This window comes from Anser cygnoides, chromosome 1 (assembly GCF_040182565.1).
Source record: "Anser cygnoides isolate HZ-2024a breed goose chromosome 1, Taihu_goose_T2T_genome, whole genome shotgun sequence".
Lineage (NCBI taxonomy): Eukaryota > Metazoa > Chordata > Aves > Anseriformes > Anatidae > Anser > Anser cygnoides.
Genome location: NC_089873.1, coordinates 182,964,236 through 182,988,002, shown reverse-complemented (window position 1 = coordinate 182,988,002; position 23,767 = coordinate 182,964,236). Strand labels below are relative to the sequence as shown.

The window sequence follows — 23,767 nt, the reverse complement described above, 5'->3', positions numbered from 1 at the left end:
TACCTGTTAACTATCTGTGGTTTTGGTAATAAAGGACATCAAATTTATACAGGGATGTCTCACTGCAACTATTAGTTTTAGTGGGAAGATGCAAAGAAGGCCCAGAACTCCAGGGTTGCTGCAAACTTGTGTCAGCAATTTACTGCTTTGCCTTGGAAGTGCACTGGGTGCAATAGAAACTTTCCAGAACAATTTAACTTCAATCTAATATTAAGAAAACAACATCTGTTAAAGAAAGTTTGAACTCTTTTCTCCCTGTTCTCCTCTGTAATTAATTTACCTCCCCCAATGAACCAGGACTGCCTGTATCTTTCCTGTCCAACCTCAATACGCAGGAAACCTCACTGCAGTAGTTACCCTTACATGAAAAATCCCTAAGCACTTCTGTCCTCACACCGTGCTTTCTCAGTGTCACTTGGATTTTCTCAACTCCTTATGGGTCTTCCCCATACTTACTCATCACCAAGGTTTAAGGAGTGCATTACATGTTAAACACAGTGGTGAGCACCAAGATTTAAGGAGTGCATTACATGTTAAACACAGTGGTGAGAAGGGACAAAAATCAATGTGTAATAGAGAGGAAGGAGCTAATGGGCTCAGTCTCCGCTCTTCCTTTTCCCCAGTTTTGTCCTATGAAACTAATAGCAGTTTCTGTGGGACACAAAAAGAGGCGGTCTCCCACAGCAGCACAGAATAGCATGCAAATGTCAACACAGAAGCTGCAATATCCAAATTAAACTCCCCACGTTTTCTGCCAGTACATGCACACTACTCCAACTTCGTGAATTGTTTTGTTTTAAAACGTGGTGGAAAGTTACAGCTTCAACCTGATCAAACACTTTCTACTATTTGAAGCATATGACCTTTCATCTTAACGTGTTCAAATATTTGTACTGCTATTTCAAAGTTCTGCTAGCAGTTTAAACTTAAGTATTTGAAATAGATCTTGAAGATATGAACTGTTCTAGAAAAGTACCTAGCAGCCTGTGTCTTTTTGGTAACTCGGTTATAGTTACTACTGCATCCAGTCGCATGACATTCAACACCATTCAGTGCCGGGTCCTGCACTCGGGTCATAACAACCCCACATGGTGGTACAGGCTTGGGGAAGGGTGGCTGGAAAGCTGCCCGCCAGAAAAGGACCTCGGGGTGTTGGTTGACAGCTGGCTGAAGATGAGCCAGCTGTGTGCTCAGGTGGCCAAGAGGGCCAATGGCACCTTGACCTGCATCAGTAGTGTGGCCTGCAGGATGAGGGAAGTGACTGTCCCCTTGTACGGAGCACTGGTGGGACAGCACATTGTCTCTGTTCAGTTTTGGGTCCCTCACAAGAACAATATTGTGTTGCTGGAATGCGTTCAGAGCCGGTGAAGGGACTAGAAAACAAGAGTTACAAGAAGTGGCTGAGGGAAGTGTGGTTATTTAATCTGGAGAAGAGGAGGCTGAGGGGAGAACCCATTGCTCCCTACCAACTACTTGAAAGAAGGTTGTTGGTCTCCTTTCTTAGGTGACAAATGGGAGGAATCAGCCTCAACGTGTGCAAGGGGAAGTCTAGATTGGATGTTAAGAAGAATTTCTTCATGGAAGGGCTGGTCAAGCTTTGGAAAGGGCTGCCCAGGGAAGCATTAGAGTCTCCATCCCTGGAGCTGTTCAGATGTGTGGACGTGGTACTAAGGGACATGGTTTCATGATGGCACTCAGTAGGTCAGGTTGATGGTTGGACTTGGTGATCTTGAAGGTCTTTTCCAACCTCAAGATTCTACAATTCTACTGTGTTTTAAGTTGCATATACTGCATAATTAACTACTGTAAGATTTAACTTTACATATGATGCAAAGACAGTGGGGGTTCACCTTTTCACAGCTGAACAAGAAGTTACAAGTTTTAAGATACAGCCAACATTTAACATAGGAAATACCAACATATAAACAAAAATATTAAAATTAGTATTTTTCTAGTAGGCTTTCATTACTTTTTCAGCCAGGAATGACTGCTACTAATTAGAAAAATTAGTCCAACCCACGAAAACAAAAACATTTATATACACAAAGTACAGCTCTGAATTTTAATTGTGGGGGCTCATTTAAGTTCCACCAGCAGTGTAGGTCATGTTGTAGGTTACGCAATCCAACATGACAATGTTGTTACAAAAGGAACTGGAGATAGATGCAGCTTTTGTAGTTTAAGCAAGTAACACCTATAGAATATCTGTATTATAGCTAAGGAAGTAAGAGACAGTTTCAAAAAGATGAGCAACTCCATTGTGAAGACTACAGCCTTCACACTTCTTGTAACCTCAGAGTTGTAAAAACAACAAAAAAACCAAACTAGTATCTAGGTTGAAATATTTTTCAAAACTCAGAGTTACAGTGTTTTGTACTTGAATACATACTGCTTTCACTAGAGTATCATAACATTGTTATGCATGTATTATAAGATGCTTGTAATTACATAGTGGTCTGGCTGCGATTCCTCTGAAGTAAGTCTTAACTGGTCAACCTTGACAGAGGAAGCAGTACCTTTAATTCTGGATTGCCTGTGTTTTAGATACAGAAACCATTTTCTACTTAGTGATGACTTTTACATCACCAGATGTAAAAAGGGTTTCCAGTAAAGTTTCCTGCCACTGAATAAGTGCATCTGCAAATTCTTCATGAGTCATGTATCAGATGCAAAGGAAGGACAGAAAACGAGTCATAACTTTCACTAGTCATTGTGGAACAAAGACAGAAGGCAACACTGTGGTGTAACTGTTGGTTATGAAAAGACAAAAATGACTATTGATCATAGAAAGTCTGCCCAATACTTTCTGAAAATCTTTTAAAAAACAAGGAAACCCAAAACACTAGCACTATCAGTTCCACTTTAGACAGTATTCTTAATGAACAACTTTTTAAAAAACAAAAACCACCTACAGCATGTACATTTTTCCTTTAAGATTAACAGAAAGCCCCACAACTTCATTCTTTGAAAAAATTCTTTGCTTGTTTTTCAGTTTTAATCTTGCTTAGTAGGAGAAAAAGCAGCAGCATTTTAATGAAAAACTATCCCCAAAAGAACATTTAGGCACATATGACTCGAAATTCTACCCCATTACAGAGGAAGTCCGACAGCACAGCTTCCTAACGTTATTTTTGGAGAAGGCAGAACAAGCACCTCAGCCACTATTATCTTTGAAAGGTCATGGTGATTAGGGGAGGTTCCCAAGGACTGGAAGAAACAAATGTCACTGCAATCTTCAAAAAAAAAAAAAAAGGGGGGGCAAGGAGCAGGATCCAGGGAGCTACAGGGGCTGGTCAACATCACTTTAATCCCTGGAAAGATGAAAAGATGAGAGAGCAAGTCTTCCTAGAAGCCATTTCTAAACACATCATGGATTAAAAAAAGGTGATTGGGGGTAGCCAGCATCGACTCACAAAGGGGAAGTCAAGCCTGACAATTCTGTATAGTCTTCTACCATGAAATTACTAGCCTTGTGGATGAAGGGAGAGCAGTAGATACTGTTTATCATGACTTCAGCATGGTTTTTGACACTGTCTCATATAACATCCTTATACGAAAGCTGATGAATTACAGATTAAACAGGCAGTGAGGTGGACTGAGAACTGGCTGCACTGCCAGCCTCAAAGGGTTGTAGAGCAGCAGTGCAAAGTCCAGCAGCGGGCCTTTCGTTAGTTGTCTACTTCAGCAGCTGGTACCGAGGCAGATACTGCTTACTATCTTCAATGAAGACCTGGATGACGGGACAGAGTACACCATCAGCAAGTTTGCAAATAGTACAAAGTCAGGAGGAATGGTTGATGCACCAGATGGCTGCACTGACATCCAGAGAGACCTTGACAAGCAGAAGAAATGGACCAGCAGGCATCCTGAAGTTCAACTGTGGGAAATGCAAAGTCCTGCCCCTGGAGAAGGACAATCCCATGCAACAGTACACACCATCAGCTTACTGACTGGAAAGTAGCTTTACAGAAAAGGACCTGAGGTTCCCAATGGACAGGTTGAATGTGAACCAGCAATGCACCCTCATGGCAAATGATGCCAACAGCTTCCTGTGCTGCATAAGGTAGAGCACTGCCAACAGGTCAAGGAAGGTGATCCTTCCCCAGTCAGACATGGTACTAGGCCCAGTCCGTGGCTCCCCAGTACGAGAGAGACATGGAGGTATTGGAGAGTCCAGCAAAGGGCTAGATGATGAAAGGACTGGAGCATTTGACATGTGAGAAGAGGCTGAGAGCGCTAGGATTGTTCAGCCTGGAGAAGAGGAGGCTCAAGGGAGGATCTTGTTATTAGTATGTATGAATACCTGAGAGGGGTAATAAACAAAAGTCTTCTCAACAGTGAAATCTAACTTCTAAATCTATCCTCTTAAACTAAAAGAGGACAGATTTAGACTAGACATTAGGAGGAAATTCTTCACTGTAAGGGTAGTGAAGCACTGGAACAGGTTGCCAAGTTGTGGAAGCCCCATCCCTGGAAGTGCTCAAGGCCAGGCTGGATGTGGCCTTTGGCCAACCTGATCTAGTGGGTGGCATCCCTGTCTATGGCAGGGGGGTTGGAATTAGATGATCTTTAAGGTTCCTTCCATCCTGAGCCATTCTATGACGTGTATGAATACCTGAAAGGTGGGAATAAACAAAACAGTCTTCTCAACAGTGCCCAGTGAAAGGACAAAAGAGTGAGCACAAACCAAAATAAGAACTTCCACTGAAATGTAAGAAATTATGCCACTGTTCCCCAGTATTCAACCGCCCTCACTAACTGCCAGAAAGGCTGTGGAGTCCCTTATGCTCATGGATGTGTAAAACCCAACTGGGCATGGTCCTGCATGACCTGTTTGAGTCGACCCTGCTTTGGGTAAGGGGAAGTTTGACTACATGAGCTCCAGAGTTTGCTTCCAGCCTCAAGTAATCTGCTATACATCTATGAGAAGTTTTGAATAGTAGTATAAAGACTATTTACATATGGGTAAAGAAAAGAAATGGTTGTGGAGTGCTTAACTTTATGTAGGCATGCTTTATTCTCTTGTTTGCAAGGCTTTAAAATTGAACTTTTCAAGGCAGATCATGCAAGAAAACAGTAACAGTTCTTTCCTTACATGCTACAGATTACTACTTCTAAAATTCAGTATCTGAAAGCGGAATTGGGAGAGAAAGCAAGACTGAGTATTGTCTCTTCCCTTCGTTCTGGAGTTTTCTGTCTGTGCCTTTATTAAATGGGACTTACCAGCTTTCTCTGTAAATAAGCTTCTACAATGTAAAGATCTTACCACGGCCCAAAAACAATTTTGGGAACTGCTGCAATCCCTGCTCCAGTCTCATTTTAGATCTCTTCTGTATTTTTACCCTACAAAACAATTCCCCTCATAATGTCTTCTTCTGCATAAAGATCAAACACAGGAACAGCAGACTAAGAGCCTTTCCTGTATCATCAAATGCAGTCTCCTGCTATAACAGGCAGTGATCTCAATCTGTTCAGATACTCCAAGACACTTAGGTTTTGTTTGTTTGTTTTATCCCTTTTCTCCCCCTGGAAGCTGTTCCAGAATCATGCTTCTCTTGGGCCTAAAATATTCTCAAGTTAAAGATATAGAAGATATATGTTTTTGCTAACACTTTTTTTTTTTTTAATTTTATCTCCCTCTGGAGCTGACACTTCTCAAGTCTTCCAAAACCACATTTGTAATTTTTTTTCTTAGCCATCAGCTTGACCGTTTCTGCCTATCAAAATATAAGAAGTGTCCAGGCAGACACTAACAAACAAAAGCAAGTCCCAGCATTCAAAATACTCAGTTGTAAGGAAGAAAGTCAGTCTAGAGGCCAAAGTTGTTAGCATATGTGTCTGAGCTAATAAGCTCTATCATAAGGGGAGGCTTATTAAGCTCAACAAGGTCACGTGGCAATGTAAATATATAGCTTCTAAATTAAGACTCAGGCATTGCTGGACTGCTTGGCAGCTGTCTAGTCCCATCTTTCTATGAAAATGTTCTTTCAGAAGACAGGTTTTCTGCTTCATGCTCCTAACAAATCTCTTCTCTGCACAAGCTCTATCTTCACCTCAACCTCTAAAATACATGTATGACCAGAGTTGCACAAAAATAGGAGGCTACCTTTTACAGTGTCAATATGTCAATGACACTGTCGGAAGAAGGAAAAAAGATACTGAAGTTTTCTTACCTGTTGTGCTCCATCACCGCTAACAATAGGGGAAGTTAGAAGAGGGATTTCACTACTTATAATCGAAGTGGTATCCAGTAATGGTGGGTGTTCTGCCATCATTGATGGTTCACAAATTCACAAGATCACCTGCAAAGAAAAAGTTATTCAAATGGTTATACTATATACGTATTTCTGAATTGTTACCCTTCAAAAATAGTCCTTTTTTGTTTTAAATTAAAGTTACACACACCTTTAAAAAGTACCTTGCCACAATATTCCAGCAATTATGCAAACTGGAAGATGTTTCATGAACTATGATAAACTGTGCTTACAGAGGGTAGGTTTAGACCCCCTCTAGTGGCTAGACCTTAGAAGAGCCATCAAAGCCTTTTGAGTCAAGAAACTTTTTTTTTAAACTTTGACTATAAAGGAAGATTTTTGTCGAAGTTTGACCGTCACTGGTTACAAAATGCTTGTTGGAAAGATATGAAAACAAAGCAGTTGCCTTAGAACTTCAATATATAGTGTTCTTGTTTATGTGAAAGTGGTATAAACAGATCTAAGAACAGGGACAGCAGCGCTACTATTTTTTAAATCACCAACCTACTTTTTCTAGTATTACATCAAACAAGACACTTCTTTTAGGGACAACTGATATGTCCAAGTGAGAAAAATGAATTAAAAAGTTTCTGCACAATCTTACTATCTGTACTTAAAAAAAATAAATTAACCCTGGAATTAAAGCAATGTTGTTTTGATAAACAGTGGGCAACCCTTTAACAGCTTTACCAGTAGCTAAAACTTGCAAGAAAAAACAAACACAAACAAGAGGTCAATGAAAGCAGTGATCACTTCAACTCTGATGAGTGTCAAGTAACAGAGAAACACCCAGCTGAATTTTGCTTTCTGTTAGTATCCGTGACATTAACCAGCCATAGTATATTATGTATTGGTGTGGTATGAAGAATTAAGACCAGAAAAGCTAAAAGTTACAATTTAATCATACATACTTCCTGTGTGAAAAATCTAATAAACTGCTTCTGAAATTCTACTTCATTTTAAAGTTAAAAAAACTTTCAAAAAACTAAATCAGATTACACTGATTTAGTGTACTGGTCTTAACTCTGCCCCAACCGGATGCTGTACAGCTAGCTATTGAAAGAAAAAAAAAAAAAGAATTAGATCAACAAGAATTAAGAAACCAAAATTTCTCAACAAAACAAAGACAGATGGGAAGACTTCACTAGAGGTGAATGATACATTCAGAATTCCCATGTTAGTTACATTTTGCATCCGAAAACAGTGTTTAACATCAAACATATACATAATGATTAAGCTGAGAAAAAGCTTATACTATTTCTAGAGTAGAACTGCCTCCCTTAGCAAGTATCTACAGTTCTCTGGTGAAAATAGGTAGGTACAATTTTAAAGTTAAACAGTCAGTTATGTTGCTGGCTTTCAAAGTTCTGCCTTGAGATTATCTGCCTAATGAAACTCCCCACGAACACTTCTAAATTTCCAACACAAATATACCATCTGTTCATAAACACAGATGCTTGCTATTTACAGTATGTAACTTACTTTAAATGAAGAGATACCCGATAAAATTCAAGGGATAATACCAGCATAATGACTTCAGCACTAAGTTCTAGAGATGTTATTTGATTGAAGAGCTGCTCTTACAGCTTACTACACAGAAGGCGTCTCTAAAACTGTCTCTACCCCAGCCTTTTTACTGCTTTTACATGTTTGCTCCTCTAAGGCAGATGATGTTATACACTTGCCATGGGCTGAAATCTGTGATACTGTGCTGTCAGTACAAGAATACTGATGCAAATCAGAGTTTGCGTTTTCTGGAAAATGCATTAACAAAGCACTATAAACTTGTCATACAGCTATGTGCACACAGTGCCATTAAGCTGTTCCCATGCTGAAGGTTGTCCTACTATGAAGTTGTGAACCTGGGAAAAAAAAGCATTCTGATTTTTTTTTTTTATATTTTATTTACTTTCCTGATATACTCTGCAAAGATTAAAGTTAGAAAAAAAACTATAGGTTAAAAGACTTTGAAACTGTGATTACTTAAGAATTCATCACCATTTATATCAAGTCATTTATAGCTGCTTAGCAAGACTAATTAGTCTCCCAAGCAATGAGGACAGTTTTATATTCCTACCTTACTTTAAAGGCTTTGCCACTCATCAAAAAATCCTCCAGGCTACAGTCAGTCCCCGCCACTTCTGCAGGTGGCAGAAGGCTGATGAAAGTTATTTGGATCATCTTTCAAGCTGGCAAGTTCGATGGTACGCTTCCCAGGATATTATCCAATGACCATTTAATGTAAAGTGAACAGACAGCCTAGAAGCAGGATTAGAATCAAGGCATCCCTTCTCCCATGATTATAGCTATAAACAGGCTTGCTCTTGTGCCATCTCTTAATCTTACAGGAGTGCAAAATACATGGAAATACCTATCCATAGTGTCACAGACAAAAGTAATTAAAGTACTCCAAACTAAGAGAACATGCTTCTAGACTTATCCAAGCTTGAATTTCCCCAGGTCTAAATAGAATAAAGTTCATTTTCCCAAACTACCTTGCAAATGCCTCTTAAATAAGAGAGCACTGACCTCCTTCATCACATGCACAATGATTTTTTGACTGATTTCATAACTTATTATACACTCAGTGCTAGCACCATTTATTGAGCAAAAATCAAAACATATCTATCAAATTGGACATCAATGAGAATTAACCGAGATCAACTCAGATATGACAACTAATGACCACTTCTGGACATATAATATTTGTTCTCAGATTCATTGATTGATGTCCTCACGGGTGCTCAACAATTTGATTCATATAAAACAAGTTCCTACAGGCACGGAGCGCTTAGGATGGTAGCGCAGACTTCAGTGCTTTACCTGGGACATGGGTAAGTTCCATGTCTGGATCCAAGCGTTTGATTTATTCTGGAGATGAAGCACTGCTGCTCATTGATAAGCCCTGACAGGAGGTACCAGGTAGTGTTATTCCTGACACCCTCTACAACAATAATAAAAGTACTACCTGTCAGGCTGTGTAATCCATCTAGAAAGAGAAGTAAATCAATGCTTTCCTGACAATACAATATGTTTTCTCTGCAACGCCTCTGAACTAGCCTTGAAGACTACAGACAAACCCAACACCAGTGTGGGCCCATGCTACACGTACCATTAAAAACCTTCTCCCCACCAGTGGTCAAGAGGCAGCAATCTGTACAAGTCAGTGTGCATAACCTTGTCAGTCAGTCAGGTGTGGTGTGCCCACCACTTGCAGGTGTTTTTTTCTTTTGCTATGAGGACAAATAAGAACAGACAGAAATTTGAAAAAGGAGTATTGTGTAGCAGAGGAAGGAGACGTCATAAAAGAAACAAAAGGTTAGCGTCAAAATAAGCAGAAATGCTCAACAAGCATATCTCAGATCCAAAAGCAATTATATCACATTTGATGTAAAGGTATCAAATCAGAGCTTTTAAATCAGCAGAACCAGCTAGCTGGCATTCACAACTTCTGGAAGAAGAGAGATATCTAACTAGATCTTTGAAACAGACTTCCAGATAACTCTAGTCTTGGGAAAGTCTCAGAGGTCTGGAAGAAAACCAGAAGCCTTCCATTAAATACTCTACTGTAAGAGGGCAAATGGGACAATATACTCATGTTAGCCAATAGTGATCCAAGACCAAACAAGTTCACAGTCAAGACTGGATGTTATTTGTAAAGAATTAAAAGATAAGTATGATTGATGAAATAAATCTTATCCAATTAACTTGATGAGAATCTTCTGGTGAAGTGTGGCTGACAAAGGGACTGATAAGAGCACTGCTATAACAATCAGACCTTTTCTGGCATTTATGCATTTTTCTTGAACAAAATCAGTACATGGATTAAAACTGGAATGACAGCCCTCGAATATTATTGGTAAATGCAGAATTATAGAGCGGGTGAGTTTCTGATAGGAAGGGAAGGTATTCGTTCTTGGCTTGTCATTGTAGAATGTGTCTTTAAGTCAGCTCTTAGGAAAGAGTCAGAAGGAAGTCTGGAAATAACAAACCGTAACAGTGATAAGAGACTAAGTCATTTTACTACACTAAAATGGCATGAATACATGAAAAAGCTAGACACAACAAAAGGTTTTAATACATAAAGGTAAAGCTATTCTTTCTAAAAAAAATAACTCAATCCTGTGAAGGGTCGATTCTAAGAAGGACAGGATAATTAAAAGTAAGCAGCTAGAAAAACAAAAGCTCCCCAAAAGGCTATTAACATGAGTTATATCAACAGGTTAACCTCATTTAGCAATGAGGTCTCGAAGAAGACACAAGCAAAGCAGCCTGCATTCAGACAACAAGGGAAGGCTGCATCCGACAGTCTGCAGAGCCACTACAAACAGTTCACTGGTCTAGTCAAGGTTTCCTGCACCACTAACGAATAGTAGGGAAGGGGTAAAATAATGAAGTGAGATAAGTCTAAGGACTTAAGGCCAACTAACTGCACCAAGGACTTAAGGCCAACTAACTGCACCATTCTTGAGGGCATATTAAAAAGAGACCAGACCAGGAAGGTGACACCTTAGATGAACAGGTAGGTAATACCAATGCTACGCATAGAAAAAGCTGAGGCAATTTTCTGTCAGCAGTGCATTAAAGGCACAGCTATTTAGAAATCTATACTGACTCATGCACAGCAACAACTGCTGCATGAATAGCTATCTCCTTTTTTGTCTTGGTACTGAATATACTGAATTAGTAGTACACATTCAAAGTGTAACACAGGATTGCTAATTCAGCTGACACTGTTCTTGCAAAATCCGTGCTGAGGCTGTTCTAGGATTCAAGGAAGATGCAAGGTCTGAGTTTTCAACCAAGCTGGGTAGGTTAATGCTTTGTACAAGACTTCAAACTGTTCCCTGCTACCCCAAATTGAACTATTAGCATTTTCCCTGTCTTACAAATTTGAAGACTGTGAAGGAGATTTTTCTGAAGGCTACCAGAGCTGAAACAATGGAAGGCATCTATACTTACTGTATATGACTTGTTTAGAGGCTCTGGGGTGATACCTGAGGAACCATTATGGAACCGATTGCACTAACAAGCCAAAATAACATTAAGGCTCAAAGACTTAAGTTCCACTCAATAGTTCAGCAGGCAAAGTATGCCTTCCTGAACTGTAATCACAATTTAACTCAGTCCTTAGATACCTTCAGATTTGGTCCATTAATGTTTCTGTGGCATTACTTTTATGTTCTGAAGATGAACACAACTCTGCTTATTACTCACTCATTCATTAATGGTTAAGGAATATTGCAAGGTTGAAATCACCAGGCAGCGCGTTTCCTCTGCTCTTGAAAAAGATCAGCATTTCCATCTCCAAGAGTCTAGCGGCTGATCTTAACAACAGCCTCTGAAAGCACATCAGCATTCAATCAGCTGGATCACCAAGGTAAAAGAACATGAGTCAGCAGCACGCATCCTCACGGCACGCCGGGCTGCAATAGCAGAAGCACTGCTGGTGGGCTGAGCGAGGTAGGTGATGGTTCCCAACCACTCAGCACTTACAAGGTGGCATTTGGAATACCATGTCCAGCTGTGCTTTTCCCAATTACCTCCTCGGTAGAAAAAGCACATGACAGACCAGGAGAAGTGACAAGAACTAGAGAAGACAAGGGGTCAACTACCTGCTGGATTCCACTACCTGAAGGGTGGTTACTCAAAGCCCAAATCAAGCTCTTCCTGGAGGTGCATGACAGAAGTCAAAGAAGTGATGGAGAACTGCAGCACTGGAAATTGTATCTGGCCGTAAGGTAAAAGGCACAGTCAGAGGGAGACCTGTGTAGTGCTGGCACAGGTTGTCCTGAGATGGAGCAAAATATTAATCTTGCAGATCTATATAATCTGTATATATCTATAATCTATATCTGTCTGTATATAATCTATCTGTATATATCTATAATCTACACATAGATCTATATAATATTCATCTTGCAGATGAAATAGGGTGTACACATCCCAGGGGGTGCACAAGAAAGTAGTTTTTGTACCATTAATAAAAAGATATTTAAATAGTGTTTTTTCATCTTTATCTCATTCTAATTGTTTTTATAATATACATATTAGTACAGCAGTACACGTATATAATTTATGAATAACTAGAACACCCATTCAGGGTGCATGTTCAAAAAAATCTTGACAGGGGTGCAGTCAAGAAGCTTAGAGACCATTGCTGTAGCAAGTCAAAACCTGACCACACAAGGTCCTGATGAGAAGCTGAAGTACACAGTCTCCAAAGGCCCTTTCTAGAGTCCTATTTTTCTATAAACACCAAAGTATAAGTCAATCAAAGTATGGCATGCAATGCTGAAGTTACATGGTTTTCGATAGATCAGAACCAAAGAGCCACCCTCCAGTGGTTTCTCTGGTGCCTACTGATGGAGAAATTTGCGTTGCTTCAATTTTCCTCTTTTGTGATTACAGAGTTGTTCTTCTCTACCTACCTGCTTGCTGCCACAACAATCACAGCAACTTTATGCTCTTTGACATCCTAATTCTGTCAAATCTATTGACCAACAGATACAGTTATTATTGCAGAGGACTGCACACAAGGGCCATGATCCTACAGGGCATGAGGACAGAAGGTGAGCAGGGAAAAGACTGAAGTGCCTAACACAGAAAGGTGCAGCAGAAGGAACAGGCTCGATGAAATCAACACTAAACATTTCCAAATCACATGCTGATTTTAAATAAGAATCGACAAAACCAGGGCCATTCCAAGACTTTGTTGTCGGAGCAGTTTCATACGTGCTTCAGCCTGTTTCACGTTACAGCTGCCAATTCGAGGTTGCCACGAGGTGTGTTTTCCCAGTGGGCTTCGGCAGAGCAGGTGTGCATTCCTTCCTCACCTGGGTTCTTCTGCAGCTACGCTCCCCCAGGAGCCACAGGCACGAAGAACTTCCAGTAAGGAGGAAAATCTGCTCTGCACAGGAGACAACGCTTGCTAGGCTTTGTCAGAGACCAAGGACTGAACTTCCAGAACCATAAAGGCCATAAAAACTTCCCCCAGCCCCAGTGAAAGAAACGCGGCGATCTTGCCTTCTCCAACATGAAGACAGCAGGGCACTTTAAAAATAAATATCCTGGAAAAGAGCTGAAGTAATAAAGCCCTGTTATTTAGGTTAGAGCCTCACATCCGAGTGACTGTTCTTTTAAAGAAGATGCAAGCTACTATTTAAACTCTTCCAGTGCTTTATGCATTTGGAAGTACTCACCATATCCATTCTTTAATGCCTACTGGGAGATATGTTCATTCTTTATCATTTCCTACAGTCCTTAAAAGATATCACCTGCCTGCCAGTTTGAAACTTGTAAGAATTGCTATCCTTCCAATCTTTCCAATCAGCAAACCATTTCAGAAGTCATCAGATAGGGTTAACAAATACAAGAGCCTAAGATGTACAAACATGCTAAAATGGGGGAAATTCTGAAAACAAAGTACACCAATACCTCCCTGGGGTGAAGAGGAAAGAACAAAGCGTAAGTGACAGATGTTAGTCATGCCACTTAATGCACTGCTGGATAAAGCTCAGATGCGGGGATGTTGCTGGTATAGAAACATATTAGAATAAAATTACCCAATGATCCATAAAGTTGCACCTGAGCTATTAAAGTTATGAAACAAACTGAATAGTTTGTTTTTAAGAAACAGAAGCTAGCAGAATTGTTTTAATTTCTTCTGCCCGGTAGATTTGCAATATTTTCTAGTCACATGTCTCCAGACATGGCAATTGTGGTATACCAGGATATACTTTTTTCTTCCCAGTTTTGAATTGATAATTTAATTAATACTCAATTTATTTAAAAATATGTACTTCGCTTTTCATTTTTTCCTGTTCTAGAAAAGCAATTTCTGGAAAAATTGGTAAAACATTTTGTAACAGAACAGAGAGAGTTGTGGGGTTTTTTTGGTCAAATTATAGTGAAATTGTCAGAAGAAAAACATTTTGTGAAACATGTCTACCTCCTTTTAAGTGATGTGAAACTGAACGGCTATTCCCTTCAGTCTTGGTGTTTAAAATACTACAGCTGCAAACAGGCAGATACATAACAATTATAAAAAGTGTAGTTTTGTAAAGTGAATCAACAACGTCAAACTGACAATCACTGGAAACTGCAAATCAGAACAGTTGAAAATGAAAATACATTGCGAAGGGTTTTAATAAGCAATGGAATACCCCAAAGGAAAAAAAAAGAATCTATGGGAATACTCCACCCATAGCTCACAAGTGGCGCCACATATTCACTAAAGGCAATTCCCAAAGAAATGCCAGAAATCAAATACACATCTCTGTTCATACTGTTGTTGCTGGAAGGCAAACACAAAGTTGTACAATGAACACAATACAATTACGGTGAAAATACTGATTTGTGAGCAAATGCCAGTTTTACTTGAATAGCCAAAACAGCCACTGGCTCCAACTCCCTCCCAACAGTTACTGCCTGTTCTCATCAAAGCACGAATGACAAAGCCACGCAGAACAGGTATAAACCTTAGCGCTGCAGGAGTTAAATATATTATAATAAATCAACACCTACTTCAGGTTACCGTCATGCTCCAGGTTGTGAACTGCAATGATTTAGGAGCAGCTTCAGGTGCAGTTCATGCATTCATGTCATGTGTTCTATAACCTATATGAGAACGCACGGTAGATACTTGGAAACACTCCAGCTGTTCAAGTTTAATGCATTTCTATTTATGAGCTAGCGGTTTTTGAACCTGAGCCAAACAGGCTCAGCTCTTATTAGCAGCTAATGTAGAAAACTAAACTTTTGAAGGTGAGGACTACATAGAGAAGAACTAGACACTGATAAATCAGTCACCTGGAAAGGGACAAGATGTTCGTGGACACTTACCACTTCTCACCTAGTCTGGCACTTAGATTACGAAATACTTGAGCGTGTTTATCAAGAGCAATGCAGTGAAGACTACCCAAAAGCACCACATTCTGGGTTTAAATGTTACAATTATTAGATTCTTATTAAACCATCCACAGCCTATATCTGGATGAACTACATATGACATGAAGTTACTGCAGGAGAATTCAGTACTTTCCAACAATTTGTCCCTCCTTTCTTGAAAGAAAAAAACTGAAACTGGTTGTGTAACTTCTGGGAAGTGATAACTACAGCTGTATCACAAAACAGGGAATTAAGCTGTTCCCTATACTCAAAGCTAATTTGACAGCATGCATTTTAAATCAACGAGTGAATTGCCAGCACCAGAGGGCTGACTTGTCCCTAGTCTTTACCAGATTCCCTGTTGCACCTCGCTTGTGAGCTGGAGCATGGCCTCCTCTGTCTTGCAGGATCAGCTGCCTTTCAGATATTCTTGGGAAGGATTCTCAAAAAGAAACGAGATTGTAAGTTGTGCAGAAAATATACTACACAGTTCAAAGAAATCGAATGTAGTTCAACTTTATTTATGGTACACTGGTCTAAACTACGTGGCTGTTTTATTACTTTTACACTACTCTTCTCAAAAACTTCTTTGAACTCTCTTAGTTTTACTTCTAAACCAGCTAAATTAGGTTCTCCTAAGATTCTGCCAGGACTGGATTTCCTTCGGTTTATTTTCTGAAGATCATACGGGTTCAAAAACATCTTGGCCTTTCCCAGTTAAACAGAAATGAAGGCAAAAGTAATGGTTAAGTACATGCTTATTTTTTAAGAAAACAAGCGCGTTCGATGCCAAGAACCAACCTACTTCCTCATTTGTTATCGACTCCCTTTTTCTGGTAGCCATGAGCAGCGAGGCCAAGTTTTTAAGTAAGTTTTCATATAGTTCTTTTAAGGCAAACTAAAATCATGCATTTCCTTTTATTAAGGTGAGGTGACTGGTCAGCGAGACAAATTTATTGCAGAGACAGCTGCCAGTCTCGGAGCTACAACGAGGGCACAATTCAAGAACAACAAGCAGCAGTTTTTAAAGAACTCTTACGAAACAGCTTTTTCCTGCTTGTTCTGAAAAAATGAAAACTATGCTATCCAAACACAAGATGACATAGGATCAGAGGCCACAACTCTAATAATTTAAAATAACCATGCACTGATTTTTTTTGGAAAACCTGCAGGTCTCTGCTTCCGTAAGGAACAGGATAATAACACAGAGCATGACAAGCCAAGACAGGCATGTGGAAACTACTTCTCAAGAGTAAGAATACACCAAAAAAAGGTGTTGAGCCTTGACAAGCACATCTGAAAGATGTTCTTTTATGAGGACAAACTGCTCTAAGTCAGTTCTGCTCAATAACACTAGCAACTCCCACTTGCACCACTACAAGCAACTGGCCAAGAGTACAGCGAATTAAAGCTATCCTCCAGTTTGTTACTCTTCAAAAAGTTGCTCCATTCTAAGGTAGACCAGTTGCCTGATCCATTTCACTACACATACATGCAAATGACTGCCAAGCACAGGAATAAGCGGGCAGAGAGGAAGTGCTTCTTGCAGCATCAATGCGTAGCACTTGTGAAGCTACTGACTATGATATGAGAAAGTCCACGGGCAGCCATCCCGGCAGGTGCTTCACTTCCCCAGTATTAAACTCAGCCACAACAGTGCTGAGACAGCTACTTGGATGCCACAAAACTGAAGCAGGGTGCTCCAGCTGAATGTGACTCTTGACAATTAAACATGCAATTCATGAAAAGTTCTCCAATGGAGGAGTCTCCACAACTACAGAAGGGGAAGACCATCAAAACAGGAGCATGTACTGGTGCTTGTTTCTCAGATGATGCCAGCACTCCCTGCTCCCAAGCTCCACCTCACCCTCCGAGGAAAGTTTAGCCCCCCAAAACCCCATGGGACCAACCAGTTTGATTGCCCAACCAGTCAGAGGACAAAACTGTCCTCGGCTTCCTACTGTACACGTGGAGTTGCAACACTGAATGGCTGACAATCCATTAACAAAAATAAACCCACAAAACTAGACATTATTCCGGCCGCATCTAGGACTAAACACTGTCAGCTGTCACTACCCACTTCTGCAGCTTCTTTCAGTCCTCATTTCTCAGGACTTTGTTTCCATGTCTTCACACTAGACTAAGCGGGTGGAGAGAGAGTGCTCTGAAAGCATGGTCTTCTCTGTTTACTTTTTAATAGATTCTACAGGATTGGGTAACTCTTGTAGCTTATATTTACTGCTAGTGCAGGAAGTCCCCAAACAGTCTACGGATAGACACACTAAAATATTCGTGAATTGTTAGCACCCCAGCCCTCTCTCATTGCCAAGACATTGCAAGTCACCTGGTTTTGCTTTGGGTTGCCTTATGCTGGTACAGACATTCAGTTTTTGCTTACAGATTAGTTTTCAGCTACAGGCAAACTTTTTGCACATGCATTACAACTTGATTCACTGCCACCATCTACAAGGTGCCTGCCTGCCCCAAAACAAAGCTCATCTCCTGATGTTTTTGTGGCTTATGTCTCAGTTTCCTTCTGTCAGATCACCTAGAGGATGCAGTTTCTCCAGTTAAAAGAACAACAAACGCTGAACAACAAAACATTACAGCCTGCAAGCTGGAGAAGAGGGATTTATTTTGTAATCAGTGGAGTAAGATACAGTACTGAGTATACTACATCAACTAGAGGAAAATAGGAGCTTGGCAGTAGCCCATGCTTGTAGGATCTTATACTAAGTACAGCTTGGGCTTTAATTACCACAGACACTGGATTTGCACTTTGGGAAAACTCGACAGCATTTACACAGAAGTATTTACATACGTAAATGATAAATTTGTTTGTTTTACTTTACAGTAGATGTAATAGAAGTTCTGGATCTGTGAAGTTCATTTTCCTCTGGAGTTATTCACGATCAAACAGCATTAAGAATTGAGCTTCACAGTTCTAAGTGCAACCAATGGATAAAAATCAAAGCGCATTCAAAAAGAACTATCATGCAGAAGGTAAAGTTAGCATTCTTGTGCCACGTACTCCTTTTCCCCCAGTTACTGAATCAAGTTACTATTCACAGCATAAATCCTTCTGGACCTTGTCACTTGCCCCGCAGACAGCCTTTCCCAGACTTCGATACGTAGTTATTTGCAATCATGGAGTGTATCAGCTCAGTTTTGTGATTTTTCACAGCTGTGAAACAGTTGGGGTTTTTTTTGACACTATATTATAGAAGCCCATATGCTGCCAGGAAGTAGAAGGACTTGTTTTAGTGTTTCTGGAAAGCAGAAGAGATTTATCACATCTTAGAAAGTGCCTGTCTTCTCTCTTCCTAAAGGCCTCTAAGAATGATGTTTACTGGTTAAACTGGGATTGAAAACTTGAAGATGTTTTGACAGTTCTTTATGCCTAAAGTAATTAAGTAATCAAGTTGAATATTTTTCCATTACCTATAAACGATGGTTTGCAACTCTTTTAATTTTGTCCTAAATGCTTCAGAGCAGTTCTGGAAGCAAAGCTGAGCTGGGGCAGGGTAAAAATATTAACATATCCTGCACTCCTGTTTAACTACTGCCCCAGCTCCTGCTGGGACTGTGCTTGGCACAGAAGATACCAAACTGAAAGACAGAGTACCGATGTTAACTTTGGTGATGTTCTGACTGTGGAACAGTACAATTATAGGGCCCAGGCACCCCATAAAGACAAAAGTTTCTTGGGGACCACAAACATAAAAAGGGTGAAGTATGTCCATTCTGACTCCATTTGAGAGGCACTGTGAAGACACTGCCAAGGAATGTGCCATTAAAATTTTAGTAGAGGGTTTGGAAAGCACATGGATATTCCATCCCTGAAGTTCTGTAACAGTAAACAGAAAAACATTCTATACCAATATATCCGTGAAAAGTAATAACACAATCCTTTACAGTCATCCAGCATGAAAACACTAGCTACAAATAATATTTCATTATTGACAAAATGTCATAGCAAATTCTATTTCCATTTACATTTTGTTAAAGCCATCTATGACAGCTTATCAAAAAAGTCTTCAGCTTTTCACTGGTTACAGGCTCAGGAGTACACGAAGGAAGCACAGCTGGAACAGGACCAGATCTTGGGGGCGTGGGTCAGACTTCAAAAATATTTGTCCAACCTGAAACTAAATGTAGATTGACTGGAACAATTAAAGATGACAACCTGCCAGAAACATGTGGCGCTATTAGGTGTTACGGGCACTTTCTAAGCATCCTTCTACCCTGTCAGCCCTACAAAATACAGCCCCCCAGGATGACAATCCAACATACTACCGAACATAAACAAAACCAGGAAACTTTACAGATAGACAAGGAAAATGTTAATAGTGTTTCTGTACTGACATCCAGTGAACACGGGCATTAAGGAAGCCCAAAGTTTACTGTATAATGGCAAAACACAAGCAAAAATGCTCATCTCTGCAGCTCAGGAAACATTGGCCCCACAAGCAAAACAAACATTGTTTGTGTTTACTGTACAGAAAAAGCAGCAGTGTACGCATTCCAAACTATTATCACTTCCCTGAGATACAAGCACTATCTTTTAGCTAAGCTAAGGAGTTGACAGTCTGAGTCAAATCTATTTTTACTAGATATGGTCTTATAGGAAAAGCAAAGGCTCAATTCAGCTCCTGCACCACAAACTGCACATGAGTTGAATCTTGCTACAAATTGCCTGGGAATTTCCCCAAGTCAATAGTCTTAAAGAAATGGATGATAAAATATAGAGGTGTTATTGACAGATATAACTGAGAAAATCCGATTTGTATTTTAGATCACGGAAATACACCAATGAAACATGACACTTTACCTGTAGACATTTTAGCAGAGATTGAACTAGAAATCTCGTAACAATTAGAGGCTGGAGGTCAATAAAAGGTACAGAGATGCTGGAGGGAAGATGAGAATTCCTCGGGTTCTGCAAGGCACCACCACCAAACATCACTGGCTGCAGACAACGCTGCCTAGGAAGCAGGCCTGCAGCATCACAAAAACTGTCCTCTCCAGTACCCGTCTGCTGGGGAATGAGCAGGCTGTATTGCCAGTTGCACCCACCCACAGTGGGGTGGGGGAATGGGGTTAGATTATAGGATTCACCACTTTGACAGAGGTATCAATAGACAAGCACAACACCAGCACCTCATACCTCCAAGCACTCAATACTTCTCAAGACCAACAGATCTACAATAGCACACACTATTTCAGAACTGACCTGCCAGCAAGTTAAATGAGCTAGCTGCCTAAGAGCATTTAGATGGTATAACCATTTAGGAAAAAGTATCGACCGAGCTGAAAAATTGTACCTCTCCTGAAGTCAGGCCTGAAGGGTTTTACTTCCCAATAAGTGCTAAGACAGAACACTGAAGCAGCACGTTCGGTGAAGTAGTTAAAGTTGCAATAACAATTAGGAAGGATCTCCATTAGGTATCCTGAGCCAGAACAATCATCATCATAACACTGAGTTAGCTGATGTAGGTCCAAATTCAAGCTAAATTAAATGGCCACAAGGCAAAGAATAACAAACAAAAGCATCAAGATCCACAGAACTCACAGCCCAAAGCAAATGAGTTATTAGTCTGAATCATAACTCAAGTTTCTGCAGCTCCATTACATTATTACCTATAAAAATAAAAAGCCTTTGAGTTAAGTCCACAAAGTAGTGGAAACTCCAAGTCTGAAAATGGTAGAAACGCCACTAAGATTGAAATCTGGTAACTTCAGCATTGTACGTAATGACCTGAGCCTCAAGCAACTCTTACACCTAGAGTTTGTCATACAGCAAAAAAGCCTCAGGTCTTCACCCGCTTTGAAAAACCTGAGGCACTCAGCCGATTCTGGTTAATATTATCACCTAGAGTAGTCAGTCCAGGAGCCTGCTCGAAGCAGAACGCTCTCATCCTGACCAAGTGACCTGAGCAACCCACTGCTGAGTGCTGGCCTTTCCGAGGACAGAACTGTCTCTCTCAACTGAGGCTTCATCAGCCAAAATCGGCACCTGATGGTCCTCACGTAACCGATTCTTTCCAAACTCGATTTGCACCGTTCCCACTCCCCCAACACTCAGTAGGAACGCCAGCTATTAAGAACCCTCTCCAATTTGCAACCTTGAGCACCATACATACTCAGCTAGCTCCAGCGTGCCCAGCCTTCTCCCCACCTGAAAGCTCACTACTTCTCCTTTCGTCACGTGGTCGAACTTCACAATCGTTTAAGTCTATTTCCTTAAAAAGAAACACGGAAAAACAAATTTCGTTGATTACAGTTTGTGAATTTTGAGGACTGCTGAGTGGCTGTGATTCACGCTACTTCACGACACGGAATATAAACGCACCCATGCATGCAGATTCACATCACGGCTACAGACACACTTCTGTACACCCAGGCTGCACTAAGCCAAAGTTGCCCATTGCCATAACAACAAAACAGCTTCTTTCCAGCTGGAAGCTTAGAAGCTGCAGGTTCCGGTGCTGCTGAGACCAAAGCTACCAAACGCTCCACGGCAAGAAATTCACGAGCCTTCGTGACTATTTATGAAACGTAGGGCCAGCTACGTATTCAATTAAATAGAGTTAAATTGTGAAAGGAAAGGTGGTTTTGCAGGAATTACTTGGTGACGTGAGATGCTCGGGACTAACACCTGCTGTTCCAGGCAGCTAACAAATCGCCTAATAAAAATAATTTGACAAAGTTACGCAGTTTCCTAAGGCTCCCCACAGGATGCCCCCCGCAGCAGGACCGGCTCCCCCCCCCCCCCCCGCTGTTTTTCCCCGTTTCTCCCCTCGGCTCCGCGCTGCCCGAGCCCGCCGCAAAGTTTCGATTTTGCTTTCGCTCCCCAGCTGCCGGGAAGCGACGCAAAGTTTCCGCGGGGCTTCGCACCAACCTCGGGGAGGGAGCCGGGGGCGGGGGGGGGGGGGGGTGCAGGGAGCCGTCCCGGCGAGGGCAACGCGCACATTTCGGGGGCAGAAAAAGGCACGCCCGGCACCCCCAGCACGGCGCTCCCAGGAGCCGCCGCCGCCTCCCTCCCCGCCTGCCCCCGGTCCCCCCCCGGGGGAAGGGGGGGGGGAAGAAGGCAGGCGGAAAGTTTCGCCCCCGAGGGGCGCAGCCACTCACCGCCATGGCCCCGCCGGCTGCCCCGGCTAACGGCTCGCTGTCCGCCGGCGGCGGAGGGCAGCTCCCGATGGCGCAGCTCGGGCAGGGGCGGCGCCGCTCAGCCGGTTGGCTTCCCCCACCCCTTCGCCCGCCCACTCCGGGGTACCTGCGGCTCGCCCGCAGCCGCCCTTGCCCGCCGTCCCCGCACCTGTCAGCGCCTCCCGCCGCCGCCGCCGGTGCCGCCGCCGGGGGTGGTGCCGCCGCCGCCGCCGCCGCCCCGCGGGCTCAGCGCTCGCCGCCGCCTCGCCCGGCGGAGCGCGGCCGCCATCTTGGTGGAGGGCGGGGAGGGGCCGCGAGGGGGCACTTGGCTCCGGCGCGCATTGCGCCTGCGCGGGGGGCGGCGGGGCCGCTAGGGTGGGGACGGGGAGGGGCGGGGCCGTTGTAGGGGCGGGGCCTGAGGGTGGAGGTGTGGGGCGGGGGTGGGGTCTGGGGTCAGCCCTGAGCTGGGCCCGCATGCACACAGCCGTTAAGGTTGGGAAAGACCTTCAAGATCATCTGGTCCAACCATCCCCCTACCACCAGTGTCACCCGCTAAACCACATCCCCAAGCACCACGTCCAACCTTTCCGTGAACACCCCCAGGGACGGTGACTCCACCACCTCCCTGGGCAACCCGTCCCAGTGCCTGACTGCTCTTTCTGAGAAGAAATGTCTCCTCATTTCCAACCTGAACCTCCCCTGGCACAACTTGAGGCCATTCCCTCTAGTCCTGTCACTAGTTATTCAGGTTCAGTCTCAGCCTTTCCTTCTTGGGGGGGGGGGGGGGGGGAAGGACAGGTATCTCTGCCCAAATACACCCCATACCCACCACCCCCTCTGCCAGGAAAAAACACATTTTTTCCACTCACTTTGTAGGGAGGACCCACCTTCCCTCAACACCTGCAATGCTCAGCCAATGTCCTGAATGCTAATTAGTGATTATCTTTCGCTTAATGTTTGTCTTTTCAACCGTTATGGATCGAAATGATTTTCCTACAGTGTTGGGCTTAATGACCTTCTGCAGCAGTGGACTGAACAGAATGAGATGCTTTATAAAGTGGTTTTGTTAATTTGCCTTAAAGTTCTCTGTTATTAAGTTAATAAGTTGTTATTTCTCTTGCATTTCATCAGTGCTGAAATTTTATAGCTTAATGGCTTTTATAGCTTAACAGCACACAGAAGATAGCCCAAGGGTGCGCCAGCTGAAGTTTGCTGCTGTGAGCAAAATCCTGGTTGCTCGCTGCAGGCCCCTCTTCCAAAACCCATAATTTCACCGGTGAAACAGCAGCCGAGGCTGTGCCTCGTCGAATCTCCGAAACTAGAGAGACTCGAGCCTGATCAGCGTTTGGATGAGCTACCTCGTTAGGTGCTGCAGAAAGCGCTGCTGGTGATTCATCCGGTGGCATTCGTCTGTCTATGAGTCAGGGCTGAACAAATGCCACTGCACAGCGTTTGCGGGTAGCGTTGTCCAGCTG

At 42.2% G+C, this 23,767-nt stretch overlaps 1 protein-coding gene across 3 annotated transcripts in view; it reads right to left on the bottom strand.

Moving 5' to 3' along the window:
• FNDC3A (fibronectin type III domain containing 3A) overlaps positions 1 to 22,617 on the bottom strand; it is a 118,983-nt gene extending 96,366 nt beyond the window's left edge. Inside the window, exons 1-2 of one of the 3 annotated variants that reach the window (XM_066988933.1) lie at positions 22,462 to 22,617; positions 6,174 to 6,302 (exon numbers count right to left, since the gene is read on the bottom strand). In XM_066988933.1, coding sequence (XP_066845034.1) covers positions 6,174 to 6,275 — 102 coding nt within the window. In that variant the 5' untranslated portion in view covers positions 6,276 to 6,302; positions 22,462 to 22,617. Of the gene's footprint in view, positions 1 to 6,173; positions 6,306 to 22,274; positions 22,410 to 22,461 lie in introns of those variants that run through there. The other 2 variants (XM_066988936.1, XM_013179603.3) reach the window with 2 other exon arrangements.
• Positions 22,618 to 23,767: the final 1,150 nt, after the last annotated feature.